The sequence below is a fragment of the Staurois parvus genome, unplaced genomic scaffold, assembly GCF_062004578.1.
Source record: "Staurois parvus isolate SC_StPar_1 unplaced genomic scaffold, SC_StPar_1.0 ptg000019l, whole genome shotgun sequence".
In the NCBI taxonomy this organism is placed as follows: Eukaryota; Metazoa; Chordata; class Amphibia; order Anura; family Ranidae; genus Staurois; species Staurois parvus.
In genome coordinates, this window is record NW_028317815.1 from 29,660,759 (window position 1) to 29,678,480 (window position 17,722).

Here is a 17,722-nt window from a genome sequence, read left to right on the forward strand (position 1 = left end):
AAGAACAAGCTAACCTCAGTTGGTTATCAGCTGGACCTGTGCCACACATTCTACAAATACAAAACTGCCTTACCACTTCATTTTCCAAGAATCCAACAACAGCAGGTGTCACTCTGTCACCGGCATCATTGGCCACCACATCAGCACGACCATCCTGGTGAGATAAAACATGGACCTTGTATGAAGTAAAAAAAGAACTGTGAGGAACTGGCGACCAGATGTAATGTAAGGGTCAGTAGTGTGGGAGGCTGAAGATTCTCCTAGAGCTCCTAATGAGAGTGGGCAGCACAGTGGCTAAGTGGTTAGCACTTACACCTAGCAGCACTAGCGTCATTGGTTTAATTCCCAATTACGGCACTCCGTCTGGAGTTTGCATGTTCTCCCTGTGCTTGTATGGTTTTTCCTCCTGTTACTCTGCTTTCCTCCCACACTCCAAAGACATGCTGGCAGGTTAATTGGCTCCTTGCCTACATTGGCCCTAGTATATGTATAAATGAGAGTTAGAGACCTTAGATTTTAAGCTTCTTGTGGGCAGGGACTGATGTGAATGTACAATATATATGTAAATTGACAGTACTAGATATGTACCTATATTAATAATAAAGAAAGTACTTACTGCAAGATAGGGAAGTATTAAGGCTGAACTCCCAGAAAAGCAAACGTCCTCCCTAGCAGTGCGGCTGCACCCACCCTGCAAAGGATTAACTGCTCATTTTGGTCTAGCGGACTTGGTGAAGCAGTTTTACTCACCTGATCCTCCACTTCTGCAGGTTCCTCTTTGCTGTTAAGACCACTCCTGACAGCCTCTTCCTCCCTGCACTGTGGGGGTCTAAGGTCCTTTGATGTCATCAAGACAGATGCAGGCCCCATAGCCTTGCCTTGGACGTTAAAACTCTGAATGACGGTCCACTGCCCTAGTGCAGAGGAAGGAGTGCTGTCAGTCAGAGGATCAGGCAAGTAAAAGGGCTTTCACCGTACCCTAGACATAAATGAGCAGTAAAATCTTGCAATGCAAACATAGCCCCACGGCAAGTGAGGACTTTAACTTTTCCTGAAGTTGAGATCTAATGGTCCATTATTGCAAACTGCCTTTTATAGAATTTGATATTGAAGTGACAGTAACTTTAAAGCCAGCTACCGCAGCATCTTATGCTTTCCCTGTATTGGGTAGCTCCAAGTCACTTTAATGCTGGTGCTCACACAGTTCTCTGTCCCTGGACCCAAGTGATGGCACTGGTGCCTAATTGGCAACTTTTCTGTCACATGGGAGGAGAGTGAGTCACATGTCACCCTATACCTGGAAGTACCTGAAATGGATCAGCATAAGAAAGTGAGGCTATACATGGTTCGAATTTTGAAAGATTTTTTTGTCTGAAAACCGGAAACGTTGTACGCTTGGTAATCTGATGGTGCCATCATTGATTTTGAAAATTGGCCAACCAAGTCATAAAGTTCACCCCATATAACATGTAAACTTCTGTTCCTTCCAGGTCACGGCTCATGCACATATTCTTTTTGGAAAAACAATTGTACGATTTGACCATTATTGAGTTGAAAATCGGTCATTTTTCACAAATTTTCCAACATGCCCGATCACCGAAAAGGGGAGGAACCACGAAAATCGCCCAGTGCCATTGACCCACTAACAGAGCAAAAATCAGCCGATTATTCTTGCGTCCGATTTTCGGATGAAAAATCGGCCGAATTTCGACCCATGTATGGCTGGCCTAACTCCAATCACACATGAGCGATTTGAAGCATGAATACTATACATTGAAAAACAACAACTAAAGGCAAAACGTTTTGTATAATTTTGGATAGAGTGGAGAGGGATTAGAACACCTGTTTTTTTTTATGCGGACTGTGTTCCCATTGGGGAGATTATCAACTTTAGTTGTCCTGATTACCATCATCACTGTGAGTGAAAGTGAAAGAAAATCAGACATTTTGGGACGTCACCAGAACAGGAATAGAGAGGAAATCTTCCAATGGGAACACTAGTTCAGGTGACAACCAAGCATTTTGCTCACGTTAGTGAAATTTCCTCTCAATCTCTCTTTTGGCTATAAGACAGGAAGTGGAGGGAAAACTCCCTAATGGGCTAGAGATGACAAAAAATTAACAGGGGTTATAACCCATCCTTACTCTATCCAATCGGAAAAAAGTTCTGCCTTTAGTTTTACTTTAAGTATTAATAAAGAGCATTCAGCAGTGGATTGAAATACTGTATTAGTATTGTTGAAATATTTTTTTTTACTATGACAATGTGTATCTATAACAGCCAGCAGGGGGTTGAAACATCAGCTTCCTGTTAATGGCTATAATGAAAGAACACATCCCTGAGCACCCTTTAGAGCAGGTCTCAACAAATCCCAGGCACCAGGTTGCCATAACGACAAGAAATTGAGCCCTTGCGCCAGGGCTGTTAGGCCATTCACTGTTTTACGCCTGCCGTCCTGACTCCCAAGTGTGCTGTACGCAGTCTGTCACTCCTTGACTGCGCTCCTGGTGTCCTGAGCTTCCCGCTCTGTACAGCTTCCTTTGTTTGGATGGCGGCAACAGATGGGCAGGGCGTTGGGGGTCACATGACCGATGGTGGAGTACAGGTTCACTCAAACTGAGAGAGAAGCCACACCTTGCATCACTGAGCTGGGATCAGAACTTAGTTGATTGGTGATGGTGAAGAGGAAGGGGGGAGCTTTTGTGGACTGGCCTGCCCATTAATTGTGTGTGTTACATTGCTGCTGCACAAATCTTACACCTGTGTGCTGTGCTTATGTTTTTGGGCTGTTTCTTTGCTGGAAAGGGACGTCTCTTTGCTAGATTGGGATGTCTAATTGCTGGATTAGGCTGTCTCTGTGCTGAATATATGGGGATGTCTCTTTGCTGAATATATGGAGATGTCTCTGCTGGATTGAGCGGTCTCTTTGCTATATGGAAATGTCTCTTTGCTGAATATATGGGGCTGTCAATTTGCTCTCAAATGCCTACTGTCCAATGCTCTAAACAAGTAATTTTGGGTGCCTGGCTCCTAGATTCAAAGCAACTTTGTCAAGCTCTGCTTTAGAGGAGCATGTTTCAGAAAGAGAGCTGGTCACTGGGTGGTGAATTCTTTAACTTTGCAGTTTCCCAATTAGTTGTTTGTATATATTTTATCAGACCTACCATGGGAACACTGATCATCACAGCTATAGTCTGCACTAGGGATGCACCGAAACCACTTTTTTAAGACCAAGTACCGATACTTTTCCTCAAGTATTCGCTGATACCTATTTTTAGGGACATGTAACAGGCCTCAGTGCCAGAAGTACAGCAAGGGACATGTAACAGCACTGAGGACTCACCATCAGAAGTACAGCAAGGGACATGTAGCAGGACTGCCAGAAGTACAGCAAGGCGCAGGGCTCACCGCCAGAAGTACAGCAAGGCACATGGCTCACCGCCAGAAGTACAGCAAGGCGCAGGGCTCACCGCCAGAAGTACAGCAAGGCGCAGGGCTCACCGCCAGAAGTACAGCAAGGCGCAGGGCTCACCGCCAGAAGTACAGCAAGGCGCAGGGCTCACCGCCAGAAGTACAGCAAGGCGCAGGGCTCACCGCCAGAAGTACAGCAGTCATCAAGGGACATGTAAGCACTCACTGGCGCCATGTGGGGGAACATAGCCCTGTCCGCCTACACGATGACGTCACTTTCAGTATCAGATATTGGTGCATTTGCACAAGTACCGATACTTGTACAAATGCCTAGTAACGACACAGAGAGCAGTATTGGTGCTTCCCTAGTCTACATCACCGACTAGCAAGGAGGAACATGCTAATCTAAAGGGAAGCTGGGGATGTGTTCTTTCACTCAGGCTCATCCGTCCTCATCACTTACACTCTCTGCATCTGAATAGGGGTTATAAAGGGAGTTATTGAGAGAGCAGAATGATTTGTAGACACAGGCATAAAGGTGGTGGACGCAGGTGGGGATCTCTGGAACATTTCTGACGTATTTCTGGGGACTTCATGTACACAGAGAAGCAGAATGAGACGACTGAGAATTGAAATGTAAAAAAGATGTCATTTGTGTCTGCTGACTTTAGTTACACGTTAAGCCTGACAAGGCACAAAGCACACACGTACAAATGGGCAGCAATGAATGAGAGGTCATTGATTTGCCTGCATGCAGTCACTCTGGGTTTCATAAATGTACACACCACCCTCGCTCACGATAGAAAGACTGAGCCTGGCTCTGACCCTCCATAGACTATGTGCAGGATGCCTCATCACAATGAACACCGCCCCCCAAGGCATTGCAGACCACGTGCCAGCGATGGCCAATCCCCTCCCGCTCTCTGTACCCCTTTACCTTATACACGGCCACACACGCACACGTGCACCCCAAGTGCACACCGATCGCCGCCATACCGGTGTTTGGCACAGAGTATCCTCATCCAGCCAATGCAGCGACAGAATGGCGAGAGTCTCCAGCCAATGAGAGTACAGATACAGGCTCACGTTGCACTCTCGGTCTCCCTGTTCAGCCAATGGTAAATCTGTGGAGGCTGGCTGATCGGAGGGGGCGTTCCCTGAGCTTGGCTATTGAATATGACATCAGAGACTGGGGGCGGAGTGGTAGATAGGTGGATGAAGATGAGGAAGGCCTTGGGTTGGCTGCTGGTTGGTGTGGTGTGTGTCCTCCCGGTGGCACGGCCGGCTCCGGCGGAGTGTGAAGGTGAGGGGGCTCTACCTGCATGGAGTGCGGTGCTTCCCGGGTGTGTCTATGTACAGCACGGCTCTAGAGCTCACGTTACCTTTACTAGGCTGTCATACCTAACCTGTACAGCTCAGCAAACCCTGCTTAGCGCCCCCCCTGTGCTCAGCCCGGTACTGCACTGGTGACCTCACACTGGTGCAATGCCCATTTTAGGCTGTACGTCCCCCTCCCCCACCTCTATTATTGGTCAGCTGACCTTTCTCCTCTTGTGGCCCCTCAGCTAGACTCACACCTGTATGTTTCTGGAAGCACTGAAACTCCGTGAATTGGTTTCCTATGGGGCCCTTCCCATCTATACAGTTTTCTGCAGTGTGTGGCTGGCATTCGCATTGGACATACATTTGAATGGGCTGCAGTGCCTGTGCTTCGTGCAGAAGAATAGTTCCTGCACTTTTTCCAAGATGAAGTCACGGAGATCACATGATGCTTTTGCACAATGCGATTTCCTGCAACTGAAAACGTACTTTAGATGCATGGGGATGACAATGAATGGCAGCCCCACATGTCTGCAAAGTACAGCATTGGGTGATTGTGGGAATAGGTGCGATTTTCACACTGGCCTGCACCCACAACCACCCACACAAGTGTGACCCGAGCCTTAGGGCCAGTTCATACCAGAGCGCGGTGCAGGAAACCTGTGATCCATGCATGTTTCTTGCACCGCTTTCGAAACACATGGCACTTGTGATCTGCACTGGGTGTCAGTGTTAACCGATAAGTTTTAACAAGAAATAGTCAATAGAAAGAAACGGGATTGGGATTTTCACGGTGCTGACACCATCTCAGAACAAAAACAACTCATCTCTAGGGTAAAATCATCAGCATTTATTGCAAAATTAAAACTGGAGTAAAACCATCCCCTAAAATGGTAGGTCCATAGAGGACTAAAAGAATTGAGCCCTCACATTTGTCATTAACATCACAGCCCCCCATAATGCACTACCACTCTATGTGTAACTCAATACATAATGATGTAGTAAATATAATAAATCACACAGTATATTAATCTGTAGAAGGGGGGGCCAAGGCCCGATGCGTTTCGCACTGCAGCTTCTTCAGGGGTTCAAGGGTGCGATTGAAGATAGCTACTAAAAACACAGAATAATACCATGTGATATAATATGAAACCTCATACATTTACAGATGTAACAAACTGGGATCCTCAATTTGAATTTGTGAGTGTACTAATATTCATTAATTATCATGTTTGTCACATCTGTAAATGTATGAGGTTGAGGTCAAAACATGGCATGTACACTCTCAGTAGAATGGGAGAGTCCAGGAATAGCAGCCGGGTGCTTTTCGAGCCTTGTAAATATGATCAGGTGGCTATAGAGCTGCTTGGATCACTTTTACCAGAAAGACCATCACTGGCTTAATAGTTTAATATTTGGATTATGGCTTCATCTATGATCTTTTCCCTCCCAGGATATATTCACAAAGTGGCATCAAAGTTTGAGACTAGTTTTGTAACACGCAATCAGATGACTGCACCAACCTTCATAAGTCAGTGTGCCAAAAGTCATCATCCTGTGTACATCGAGAGCTGTGCAACTGGTTCTACTCTGACCAAGTGCATTACCACGTGTTCTATTTCATCCTGGACAGCACGTTAGAACAAAGAGGAAACAGGAAATTCTGCGTGAAACCCATACACACAAGTTTTGTCACCAGTAATGATCCTCAACATGCACAACTGCCGACTGGTTTCCGCATTTTCGGGGTTGAGTTAGTTGAAGGTCTTCCTGATCTCGTCATCTTTCGGTGATTTTCTTCCACTCTTGAAGTGTGCATGCCACTAAAAACACCACAAATGACTCATTGCAGTATTGCCGTAAACTTGCCGAATCATGTTAGATGTGTCTGTGGCAGATTTGCCCAGTTTCATGCAGAATTTTACGTTTGCTATTTGCTCTAACTTGCTGTCCAGGATGATTTATCAGAAAACGAGTCTAGAAACTTTTCGATACCACCTCGTACATATATATAAAATGTATATATGCTGGAGGGGAAGTAGATTTTTTAAGAATTACATTTTCAGAAGACACCTAGAAGCTCAAAATCTTTCTTTACACACCAGTGGTATTTAGAGTGAATCCTAACCAAAAATTACTTTTCACCGTTCTAATCTCCCTCCACAATATAAAAAAGCTCAACCCCTGCCTCAGTTCTCGCCTAGGAAAAGATGATGTCTGTCTTGTCCTGTAGCCTCCTGGGATACAGATGTCACATCTCAGAAGGCATTGCTTTCCTCCATTCAGAAAATCCATGGCAGTATGTAAACAGACACATTAGATCTCTGCATATGTGAGAGAGATTTGATGCTGCAACAGTCTCATTATTGAAAGAACTAGGAAGAGACAGCCATCTTCCCATGAGGAAGATGGCGGCGCTGGACTTGGACATATAGTGGGAGAATGGTGCAAAAAGAAAGGACAAGGCTGCTGGGCTTGTAAGTCTATTGATGCAGCCTAAAGGTAAAGTGGAAGAGTAGTGTAATGTTCATTGGGAGGTGGAAGGTCAACTTTAAGTGATATTAACATGTGCACCAGTGATTGTGCACTCAGCGATTTGGAAGGGTTAATGCCTTTGGTAGTATAGTGATTGTTAGGTGCCTGCAAACCTCTGGTCATGTAACATATTCTGTTCTCAGTCTGGTTCTGCCAGAATGGGAGAACCCTATAAAGCCATTCCACCACCTCTAAAAGCAATTGGGCAGCTGTATAGCCGCTTGATCACTTTTACATGAAAGCCCATCGCCTGCTCTTAAAAAAAAAAAAAAAAAAAACCCACAACAAATTATTCCACGATCGTAGCTACAGCCATGATTGTGATATCAGCACTCCCATTATTTATATATATATATATATATATATATACAGTGGGGCAAAAAAGTATTTAGTCAGCCACCAATTGTGCAAGTTCTCCCACTTAAAAAGATGAGAGAGGCCTGTAATTGGCATCATAGGTAGACCTCAACTATGAGAGACAAAATGAGAAAAAAAAATCCAGACAATCACATTGGCTGATTTGGAAAGAATTTATTTGCAAATTATGGTGGAAAATAAGTATTTGGTCACCTACAAACAAGCAAGATTTCTGGCTCTCACAGACCTGTACCTTCTTCTTTAAGAGGCTCCTCTGTCCTGCACTCATTACCTGTATCAATGGCACCTGTTTGAACTTATCAGTATAAAAGACACCTGTCCACAACCTCAAACAGTCACACTCCAAACTCCACTATGGTGAAGACCAAAGAGCTGTTGAAGGACACCAGAAACAAAATTGTAGACCTGCACCAGGCTGGGAAGACTGAATCTGCAATAGCCAAGCAGCTTGGTGTGAACAAATCAACTGTGGAGCAATAAATAGAAAATGGAAGACATACAAGACCACTGATAATCTCCCTCGATCTGGGGCTCACTCCGTGGGGTCAAAATGATCACAAGAACGGTGAGCAAAAATCCCAGGACCACACGGGGGGACCTAGTGAATGACCTGCAGAGAGCTGGGACCAACGTAACAAAGGCTACCATGAGTAACACACTACGCCGCCAGGGACTCAGATCCTGCAGTGCCAGACGTGTCCCCCTGCTTAAGCCAGTACATGTCCGGGCCCGTCTGAAGTTTGTTAGAGAGCATTTGGATGATCCAGAAGAGGATTGGGAGAATGTCATATGGTCAGATGAAACCAAAATAGAACTGTTTGGTAGAAACACAACTCGTCGTGTGTGGAGGAGAGAGAATGCTGAGTTGCATCCAAAGAACACCATACCTACTGTGAAGCATGGGGGTGGCAACATCATGCTTTGGGGCTGTTTCTCCGCAAAGGGACCAGGACAACTGATCCATGTACAGGACAGAATGAATGGGGCCATGTATCGTGAGATTTTGAGTGCAAACCTCCTTCCATCAGCAAGGGCATTGAAGATGAAACGTGGCTGGGTCTTCCAACATGACAATGATCCCAAACATACCGCCCGGGCAACGAAGGAGTGGCTTCGTAAGAAGCATTTCAAGGTCCTGGAGTGGCCTAGCCAGTCTCCAGATCTCAACCCCATAGAAAACCTTTGGAGGGAGTTGAAAGTCCGTGTTGCCCAGCGACAACCCCAAAACATCACTGCTCTAGAGGAGATCTGCATGGAGGAATGGGCCAACATACCAGCAACAGTGTGTGCCAACCTTGTGAAGACTTAAAGGGAATGTTTGACCTCTGTCATTGCCAACAAAGGATATATAACAAAGTATTGAGATGAACTTTTCATATTGACCAAATACTTATTTTCCACCATAATTTGCAAATAAATTCTTTCCAAATCAGCCAATGTGATTGTCTGGATTTTTTTTCTCATTTTGTCTCTCATAGTTGAGGTCTACCTATGATGCCAATTACAGGCCTCTCTCATCTTTTTAAGTGGGAGAACTTGCACAATTGGTGGCTGACTAAATACTTTTTTGCCCCACTGTATGTATGTGTGTATATGTATGTGTGTGTGTGTATATGTATGTGTGTGTGTGTGTGTGTGTGTGTGTGTGTATATGTATGTGTGTGTGTGTATATGTATGTGTGTGTGTGTGTGTGTGTATATGTATGTGTGTGTGTGTGTGTGTGTGTGTGTGTGTGTATATGTATGTGTGTGTGTGTGTGTGTATGTGTGTGTGTGTGTGTGTGTGTGTGTGTGTGTGTGTATATGTATGTATATATATATATATATATATATATATATATATATATATATATATATATAGTGAACAGGGAGTGGTTAAAATGTAAAGTTGTTGAAATCTTGCTATTCAATCTGCCAACTTCAGCCAAACAAATTGTCTTTTCATGGCAGTCACATGCAGACCTGGCATGGCCAGAGAAACCTCCAATTGCTCTACACTAGGAGGCAAATTAGATCCATAAGAAAACTGAAAGTAAAGTATCTGCAAATATCTAACACTATCCCTATAGTTATTCTTCTTTGTAATGCTTGTTGACTTTTTCTGTTTTTACAATGTTATGAGATTAAAATAAACACAGTGATAACTAAACCATTGTTCTCGGTTTGCTTTTTTGAGTGTTTGAATGTATTGTCTTTGCATTTGTTTTAACAAGTATGGAGCACAAAATGCTGCTACTAATATTTTAAAGTCCTATTGAACTTTCATTTTAAATTGGCTGAATACAATCCAGATGCATCAAAATAAAATGTGTTCAGAGTCTTACTGTTGCTTTCTTTAGAAGGAAAGCCACTTTGTTTATTAATGTCTATAATGCCTGCTGATTGGAGAGCTCTGACTTGGCAAGGGCTATGTTGGACCTTTACAGCCAGACTACTGATTCCCCTCACATAGTGCTAGGGTAGTTTAGCATGCTATCAAAGGACAGGCTTTGCATGCCTTTTGTTTTGATGCCCCTGGGATATATTCAATTGAAAGCTTTGAGATTTAATTATGTGCATGTTGTTTTTATACTGTCTATGATTACATAATGAAGAGGACTCTTATGAGGGTTCAACTAAAACTTTTTTAGTGTAATTTGGTATGGTGGGAGCACTACACCACAATGCACGTTTGCTACTCTTTCTAGAGAAAATGTAACATTGATTGCTATTAACAGAGTGCTCAACTAAAACCAGATAAACTGAAATTCAGCTCAGCTTCAACCACCACTGCCCAGTAGATGGCAATACTGCACTAACATTGAGATTTAAATCTGACCCCAAACAATAGTTCACCTGGAAGCGCTAAAGGAAACCTGAACTGCAAGAAATGAGGTGACACCATTGATCATTTTTAAGTATGACCTGTCATGCAAACACTCTGACTCCATTGCTTTCTGAAACTCTGACCTGGAACAAGCATGCAGATTTGTATGGCAGAGGGAAGGCAGTACCTCAAAAACTATTGAAGCCATGAGATCAAAGTAACAAGACGCAATTCGCATTTTACCCCTGGTTCACATCTATGCGGCTGTGCGGGCTGCGTTTTGCGCAGGCACAAGAGCCCATTCATTTGAAAGGACTCCCGTGCCCTGGAACACGCACCAAAGAAGTCCCTACACTTCTTCAAAAAATGCAGCTCACACGAGAACCTCAGTTTCCAGTACGTTTGCGATTTCCAGTGCGATCAGCGTGCTATTAGAATTAATGGCATCCGCCTTCCTCTGTGTGGGTGGTGCGGCTGCACGGATTATTGTGCGGATCCGCAGCTGCACCACCCACACAGATGTGGACCTATCCTTAAGGGGTGTTTAGCAATTATACTGATCAGGCCAGTTAGGTATTTAACTGCATGTATCTATAAATTTGGTGGGCTTGTGACCACCAAGGTCAAATAAAACGGCGGTGCCTGTATCCCAAAATATACGTTAAAATGTTACTAAACCCACAACAGTAAAATCAGTCTATATATGCAGTAAAGCATGCTTGTTATACTCACTGTGGAACCTAAGGGGTTAATCCTCTGCATTATGTAAAAAGGATGTTTGATCTTGTCTTCTCTGATCCTTCCCTTCTTCCATTGTCCATTGTAAATATCTCCTGCTAGAACAGAGGTTTAGAGTCACTCTGCACATGCTCAGTTTGGTGTGTATTGCAAATTAATTTTTTTTCTTTCTTGGGAGAGTGCATGTGCTTAGCACCGTCCAGAGAGGTTAGGGGTCCTGCATCCTCCTAGAGGAGAATGAAACTCCTCCTACAAGCTATAACCAGTGCTCTGTTGGATACTGAGAGAAGTCACAAGACTGCTCCAACTGCTGATGAGAAAAGCTATTTAGCAGTTTATATTTACTAAAATAATTGAATTTCCATGTTCTGGGTACTGTGGGAGAGCAGATATAGTCAATGCAGGGTCCTGGGTTTAGTAACACGTTAAGGGTGGTGTCTACACACAGTCCAATAGATCAAAACAGTGGTCTCTAAACTGCAGCCCTTTGCTAGCCTTTATCTGGCCTTTTGGGGTTCTATTCTTTCCAATGATATGACATAACCAGTGGATCATAATTCTTGCCATTTACTCCAATGATGGGGCACTATACCTCCCACTAATATCAGGGATGGGCCACTATTCCCCCCACTGACACTAATGAAGGGACTGTATATCACTCACTGACACCAATGATGGGATCCTATTCCTCCCACTGACACCAATGATGGGATCCTATTCCTCCCACTGACACCAATGATGGGATCCTATTCCTCCCACTGACACCAATGATGGGATCCTATTCCTCCCACTGACACCAATGATGGGGCACTATTCCTCCCACTGACACCAATGATGGGGCACTATTCCTCCCACTGACACCAACAATGTGGCACTATTCCTCCCACTGACACCAATGATGGGGCACTATTCCTCCCACTGACACCAATGATGGGGCACTATTCCTCCCACTGACACCAATGATGGGGCACTATTCCTCCCACTGACACCAACAATGTGGCACTATTACGTTTACTGACATAAGTGATGGGCCACTATTTCTTCCACGTATACCAAGGATGGGGCACTATTCTTCCTCCTGACAGACCATCAGCCCTGAGGCTATGTTTTTGTTCACTGCTGCTGGGCCTGGGACATTTCTACCACCAATGGCCACAGTCTCTTTCCCCCCCCCCCCCCACAAAAAAAACAATCTGAAAAAAACGAAGAGGGTCAGCTTGACAGCCAAGCACCTAGCATTTTCAGGAGTGAAGATCAACAATGACAACATCCATGTTTCTGTAGTGACATGTTTTCTGTTAAATGACTACCACGCCATTGACAGTAACACAAGACTGCCTATACTACATTTCTCTATATATTATTTGCCTGTTCTGAACCTAATCCCTTTGTGATGTTCTTCGGCTCAACACTGATGTTTGCAACTTACATCACAACCTGTGTCCTGCATATGGGTTTATACAGAATGTGTTGTGCTCATGCTGGGCATATTTTTCTTCACTTTTCTGCACCATTTCTCATTCTGTGTTAGAACACAAATGAAAGGCCTTGTATGAGCAGAGGTGGAACAGGATATGGAATGTGACTGACATTGCGGCTTCTTCTGTTGTGGAAATTAGATCAGAAATGGTACAGGCACAGAAACCTAGTTGTGATGTTCCTTTCTGCCACTTCAGCTGAGCCTTTGAAAGCACATATCAAAGACCAATGACCTGAGAACTGGACAAACATACAAAATAGGTAAATGTGATAAACAGAGCAGCTGTTTTGGGCAACGTGCAGGCTTGTTACAATTTCCTCAGCCCTCACCCATTTGTGCGGAATGATATCCCAGGCTGTTCTATAGCTCATAAAGCTTATACTTCAAATTTTGAACCAACAAGGAGTCAGGACTATAACAGCCCTTTCACACCATGTAATAACAAGCCCAAATCCATTGTTTCTTGTAGGTTTAGTTCACACCAATTCATTGTGCTGGGTGCAACTGGAACATTGTGTATTTAATAACAACACATTTCCATGTGTCACAGAGCACTGCAATGCAGGTTAAGGAACGAAGTGCGTTTTGGCCCTAAATACCCACTCATCAACCCAATGCATTAAAAACAGTGATGTCAACTCAGGTGCATGTATTAGTATGTGTAGATGTGCTCTAAACGCAAGTGTAGTGTGAATCCAGCCTGAAGGTTTTCATACACCTCTCTGTTGTCACAGGGGGATCCACCAAGAGGTCAGTATCTTAGTATTTGGAAAAACACTTGTTTGCTTCTTTTTACACTTTTGTGTCATTGTTCTGTACCAGCCTAGTTCTGCTTATTAAAAGTGACTCCTGTAGTGGAAGACAATGATGAAACTCTGCTGCTTTGGAGCAGTGCAGCCTTATTACTCCATAGATGACATAGGGACTGTCAGGAGTAGCCACAGCCCATGACAGGGGATGTAAACAATTTGACACTTCTAGAAATGTTTGAATGATGAAGACTTTGAAATAGGCTGTACTTTTTGGGGCATTCGGGCTTGCTGCCCACTGAAGAGGTAACTATTTGATGATTTTTATTGCAAAATCCAAACTTTGGGTTTTTTAGTTTGTTTCTTCACCAAAATGCAAAAACAAGACCTTATTCATTGCATTGCTACCTAGGTTTTACTTAGATGGCAGGAAGCTTGGTGCTATCTCCTCAAGTGGACCAAAGACAGAAATGGAAAACTGTCAGATGTGCTAATATTTCCCCATTTTGCTACAAACATTTATATTCCTGTCTTGTTACAATGACAAAATAGTAAGTGAAGAGGAAATATCCCAAGCTAGGCAAAAAAAATCCAACCGAGGTTTCAACTTTTCTTGCTTCAAAAGAATTGGAAGGTTTTAGTTGGATTTCCACTTTAATTTGCAATATTTTTTATTGAAATTAACAAATACAGAGAAAAAAGGCAAATAATTGGGATGTGAACAATAGCAAAATCACAAGCTCAGGTTTTTGCCAATAGGACATAAGAATAAGTCCCAAAAGGACTAAAATTATCAAAACAGATACAGGTCAGACAAGTAAGGAGGTAACTAATGAACAGTAACGACCTAAAGGAGCAGGCAACAGATACTCATTGTGACAATGATTCCATCCTACAGCCAAAACAGCAATGATTTAAAAAGCCACAACAAATAGGAGGGTTAGTATACCTGTGAAAGAGGGCTCAATGCCTGAGATTAGAATTGTAATAAAATTTAAAAAGAGGGGAGGGGTGGAGGCAGAGAGGAAAAGAGAGGGGCAAAACAAAGAAGGGGGGAAAAGGATTTCCACTTTAAATATTTATTATGATATCTAAATCTGAACTCCCTGGAAAAATTTATTAATTTCAGTATAAAAATAGTCTCTACAAACGGACATCCTTGTGGGGATGCTATCTGTGTTCAGGGACATGCACCTACACAGATGTCAAATTGAGAGCAGCAGCTGCATCCTAATTGATATGACTGGGATTGTCTGCATGCAGATGCTCCAGACACCATCACATCCCCACGTGGGCAAATGTGGCCCTCATAGAGGTGTACACTTAAGTACTCCGTGTGAATGAGTTCTTTGTTTCATTCCACCCGTACGATACTATAAGCACCAAGCGTTGTATTCTGTGAAAATAATACAAGACATTTTGTGAATAGGTGAGGTGGAGAGCAAGCAACCCTGTATCACTGAACAAGACTTGGAACTGTGAGGTTGGCGCTTATAGTAATGTACAGGTGAAAGAAACAGCTTTTTCCTGGCAGTCTGCTTTACCACTTGCCTACTGGGCACTTTTACCCCCTTCCTTCTCAGGCCAATTTTCAGCTTTCAGTGCTGTCACACTTTGAATGACAAATGCGTAGTCATGCAACACTGTACCCATATGATTTTATTTTCACACAAATAGAGCTTTCCTTTGGTGGTATTTAATCACTACTGGGTTTTTTTATTTTTTGCACTATAAAGGAAAAAAGACTGAAAATTATGAAAAGTTATTCTTTGTTTCTAATATAAATTTTTTCTCCTTCACTGATGTGCGTTGATGAGGCTGCACTGATGGGCAGAACTGATGGGTACTGATAGGCTGTACTGATGAGACGGCATTAATTAGGAGGTACTGATGGCCACTAATAGGCAGCACTGAAGGGCACTGACTGGCAGCACTGACTGATGGGCACTTTTGGGGCTGCACTGATAATCAGTGCCCTGATTATGACGTCTCTTTTGACAGCTGCCAGTTACCGTCAGCATGAGGAAAGTACTGCCGATAAACAGCAAGTGTGTTTACATGGTGATCACCTGTGATTGGACACAGCTGATCATGTGGTAAAAGACAGCTGTAATTGGCCTTTTACCACAGAGGGCGCCAGGTGTGAGCTGCTGGGGGCGCGTTCTGGGAGGACATCATATGACACCCTCCCAGAACTGGAGGACCACACTGTAGCCATCATTTGGCTATAACGCGGTGATACATACTTGCTATGTGATACATAGGAACTATACATACAAGTAGGTTCATGTATATTTGGACACAGGCACAATTTTCATGCTTTTGGCTCTGTATGCCACTTGAATAAAAATGAAACAATCCAAATGAATTTGAAGTGCAGACTTTCAGCTTTAATTCAAGGGGTTGAACACACATATCAAGTACAAATTTTAGGAACTGAAACCATTTTTATACACAGTCCTTCCATTTTCATTTTTGAAGCCTTAGAATGGCTTGTTTCACTTGCATGGACAGCTCCTCTAAACGCATGATGTAGGTTCACAGCAATAGATTCCAAATGCAAATACCACACTTAGAATCAACTCCAGACCTTTTACCTGCTTAATTGATGAAGAAATAACGAAGGAGTAGCCCACACCGGGCCATGAAACAGCTTCTGATTCAATTGTCCAATTACTTTTGGTCCCTTGAAAAAGGGTGGGTGGCTAATCTTAGGAGCTGTAATTCCTAAACCCTTCCTCCAATTTGGATGTACATACCCTCAAATTAAACCTGAGAGTGTGCACTTTCAGCTCATATCCATTTTATAACTAGCTTGAATATGTTTTGGTAAATACCTGAAAAAATCTAAAATTATGACTGTGTCCAAATATATATATATATATATATAGTTACATTAATTGGTTCAGCTTCTATGAATGTTATGAAGGTAGGCTTGGGGACTTGTGGTTCCCTCTTGCTGATTCCTGGGGGTGGTTTTCTTTTCCCAGTCTCTGATTCTCAGGTGATGGTGGGGCACACTTTCATTTTCTCTCCCAGCACAGTGGTGTTTGGTTGAGGAGCCCAGGCTGATCATCTTTTGAATTTTGTTTTCTGCATGTTGTAGGTTAAAACCCAGGACAAGACACAAAGTCAGGCCCCTAAAAAGAAGTGTGCAGTTTGTGTGGCAAAATTGGGTTCAGCTTGGGAAAAGCCCTTATGCCGCAATTGTGTGGATAGTCTAATTAAGGATGAGTCGTTTACAGCCTACCATAGGGTTTTCACCTCCATTAAGGATGACATGACAATTACATTTCGGTCATTTAGATCTCTGCTGGATAGAATGCAGACACCGCTGGGGCCTTGGACCCAGTCGGCTAGTACTGCGGTATCAGAAGCATTGAGAAGGGAGGAGGACCCAGAAGAGGATCCTAGGTCCCTTGCTTCCTCACAGGCTGGTTCAGGCTCAGAGGAGGATGACGGTGAAGCTTGTTCCTCCAGAGGTTCCAGGTACAAATTGGCTCTTGAGGACGTATGTCTGTCTAAACATGACCTCATGTATTCATGTATCAGGGTCTACATGCTAAAAAGACTAGGGATTTTCCAGTCCATAGTGCCCTGGTTGATACCATTAAGCTAGAGTGGGAAAACCCTGAAAGGAAGCCCTTTTTTTCTGGTAATCTTAAAAGGAGTTTTCCTTTTGAGGATGACGGATCCCAGCCATGGAACAAAGTTCCAAAGTTGGACGCCCCCTTATCTAAAGTCTCTAAAAAGACGGATTTAGCATTTGAAGATATGGGGGCCCTAAAGGATCCTATGGAAAGGGGGGGGATCTTACTCCAGAGGGCCTGGGAATCCACCTCTATTAGCTTTAAGCTGGCTTTTCGGCCACCCGTGTCACAGATATTTGGAATGCTGACTTACCCAGTTACAAACGTATCTCTCGGCAGGGACTTCCAGGCATCAAATTCTAAAATTCTTTCCTTTGCGATTTAAAATGGTAGGTTTCCTCATGGATGCCTTGGCCAAATCAGTTGTTAGCCGTGAGGAATTCAGTTAGAATGGCATTATGGTTAAAATACATGGGCAGGGGACTCAGCATCCAAATTACGCCGTCGTGCCTTACTCTTTACTGGCGATAACCTTTTTTGTCCAGGTCTCAAGGAGGCTCTTGAGCATACGGCCGATAAAAAGAGAGCACTTCCAGAGAGTAAGAACAGATCTTACTCCAGGGGGTTTTTTGTCAAAAGACACAGGTCCAACAAATTAAGGATGTTCAGCCAAAGAAACATTGGACAGGACACAAAAACAAGGGTAAGGGGGGA

At 43.5% G+C, this 17,722-nt stretch overlaps 2 protein-coding genes across 2 annotated transcripts in view; one reads left to right on the forward strand and one right to left on the reverse strand.

The window, feature by feature from the left end:
* Window positions 1-4,777, reverse strand: part of HSPA14 (heat shock protein family A (Hsp70) member 14) — a 40,138-nt gene extending 35,361 nt beyond the window's left edge. The window contains exons 1-2 of the mRNA XM_089686059.1: window positions 4,350-4,777; window positions 74-154 (exon numbers count right to left, since the gene is read on the reverse strand). Coding sequence (XP_089542185.1) covers window positions 74-154; window positions 4,350-4,406 — 138 coding nt within the window. The 5' untranslated portion in view covers window positions 4,407-4,777. The remainder of the gene's footprint in view (window positions 1-73; window positions 155-4,349) is intronic.
* Window positions 4,556-17,722, forward strand: part of CDNF (cerebral dopamine neurotrophic factor) — a 53,614-nt gene continuing 40,447 nt past the window's right edge. The window contains exon 1 of the mRNA XM_089686084.1: window positions 4,556-4,715. Within this exon, the coding sequence (XP_089542210.1) occupies window positions 4,589-4,715 (127 nt within the window). The 5' untranslated portion in view covers window positions 4,556-4,588. The remainder of the gene's footprint in view (window positions 4,716-17,722) is intronic.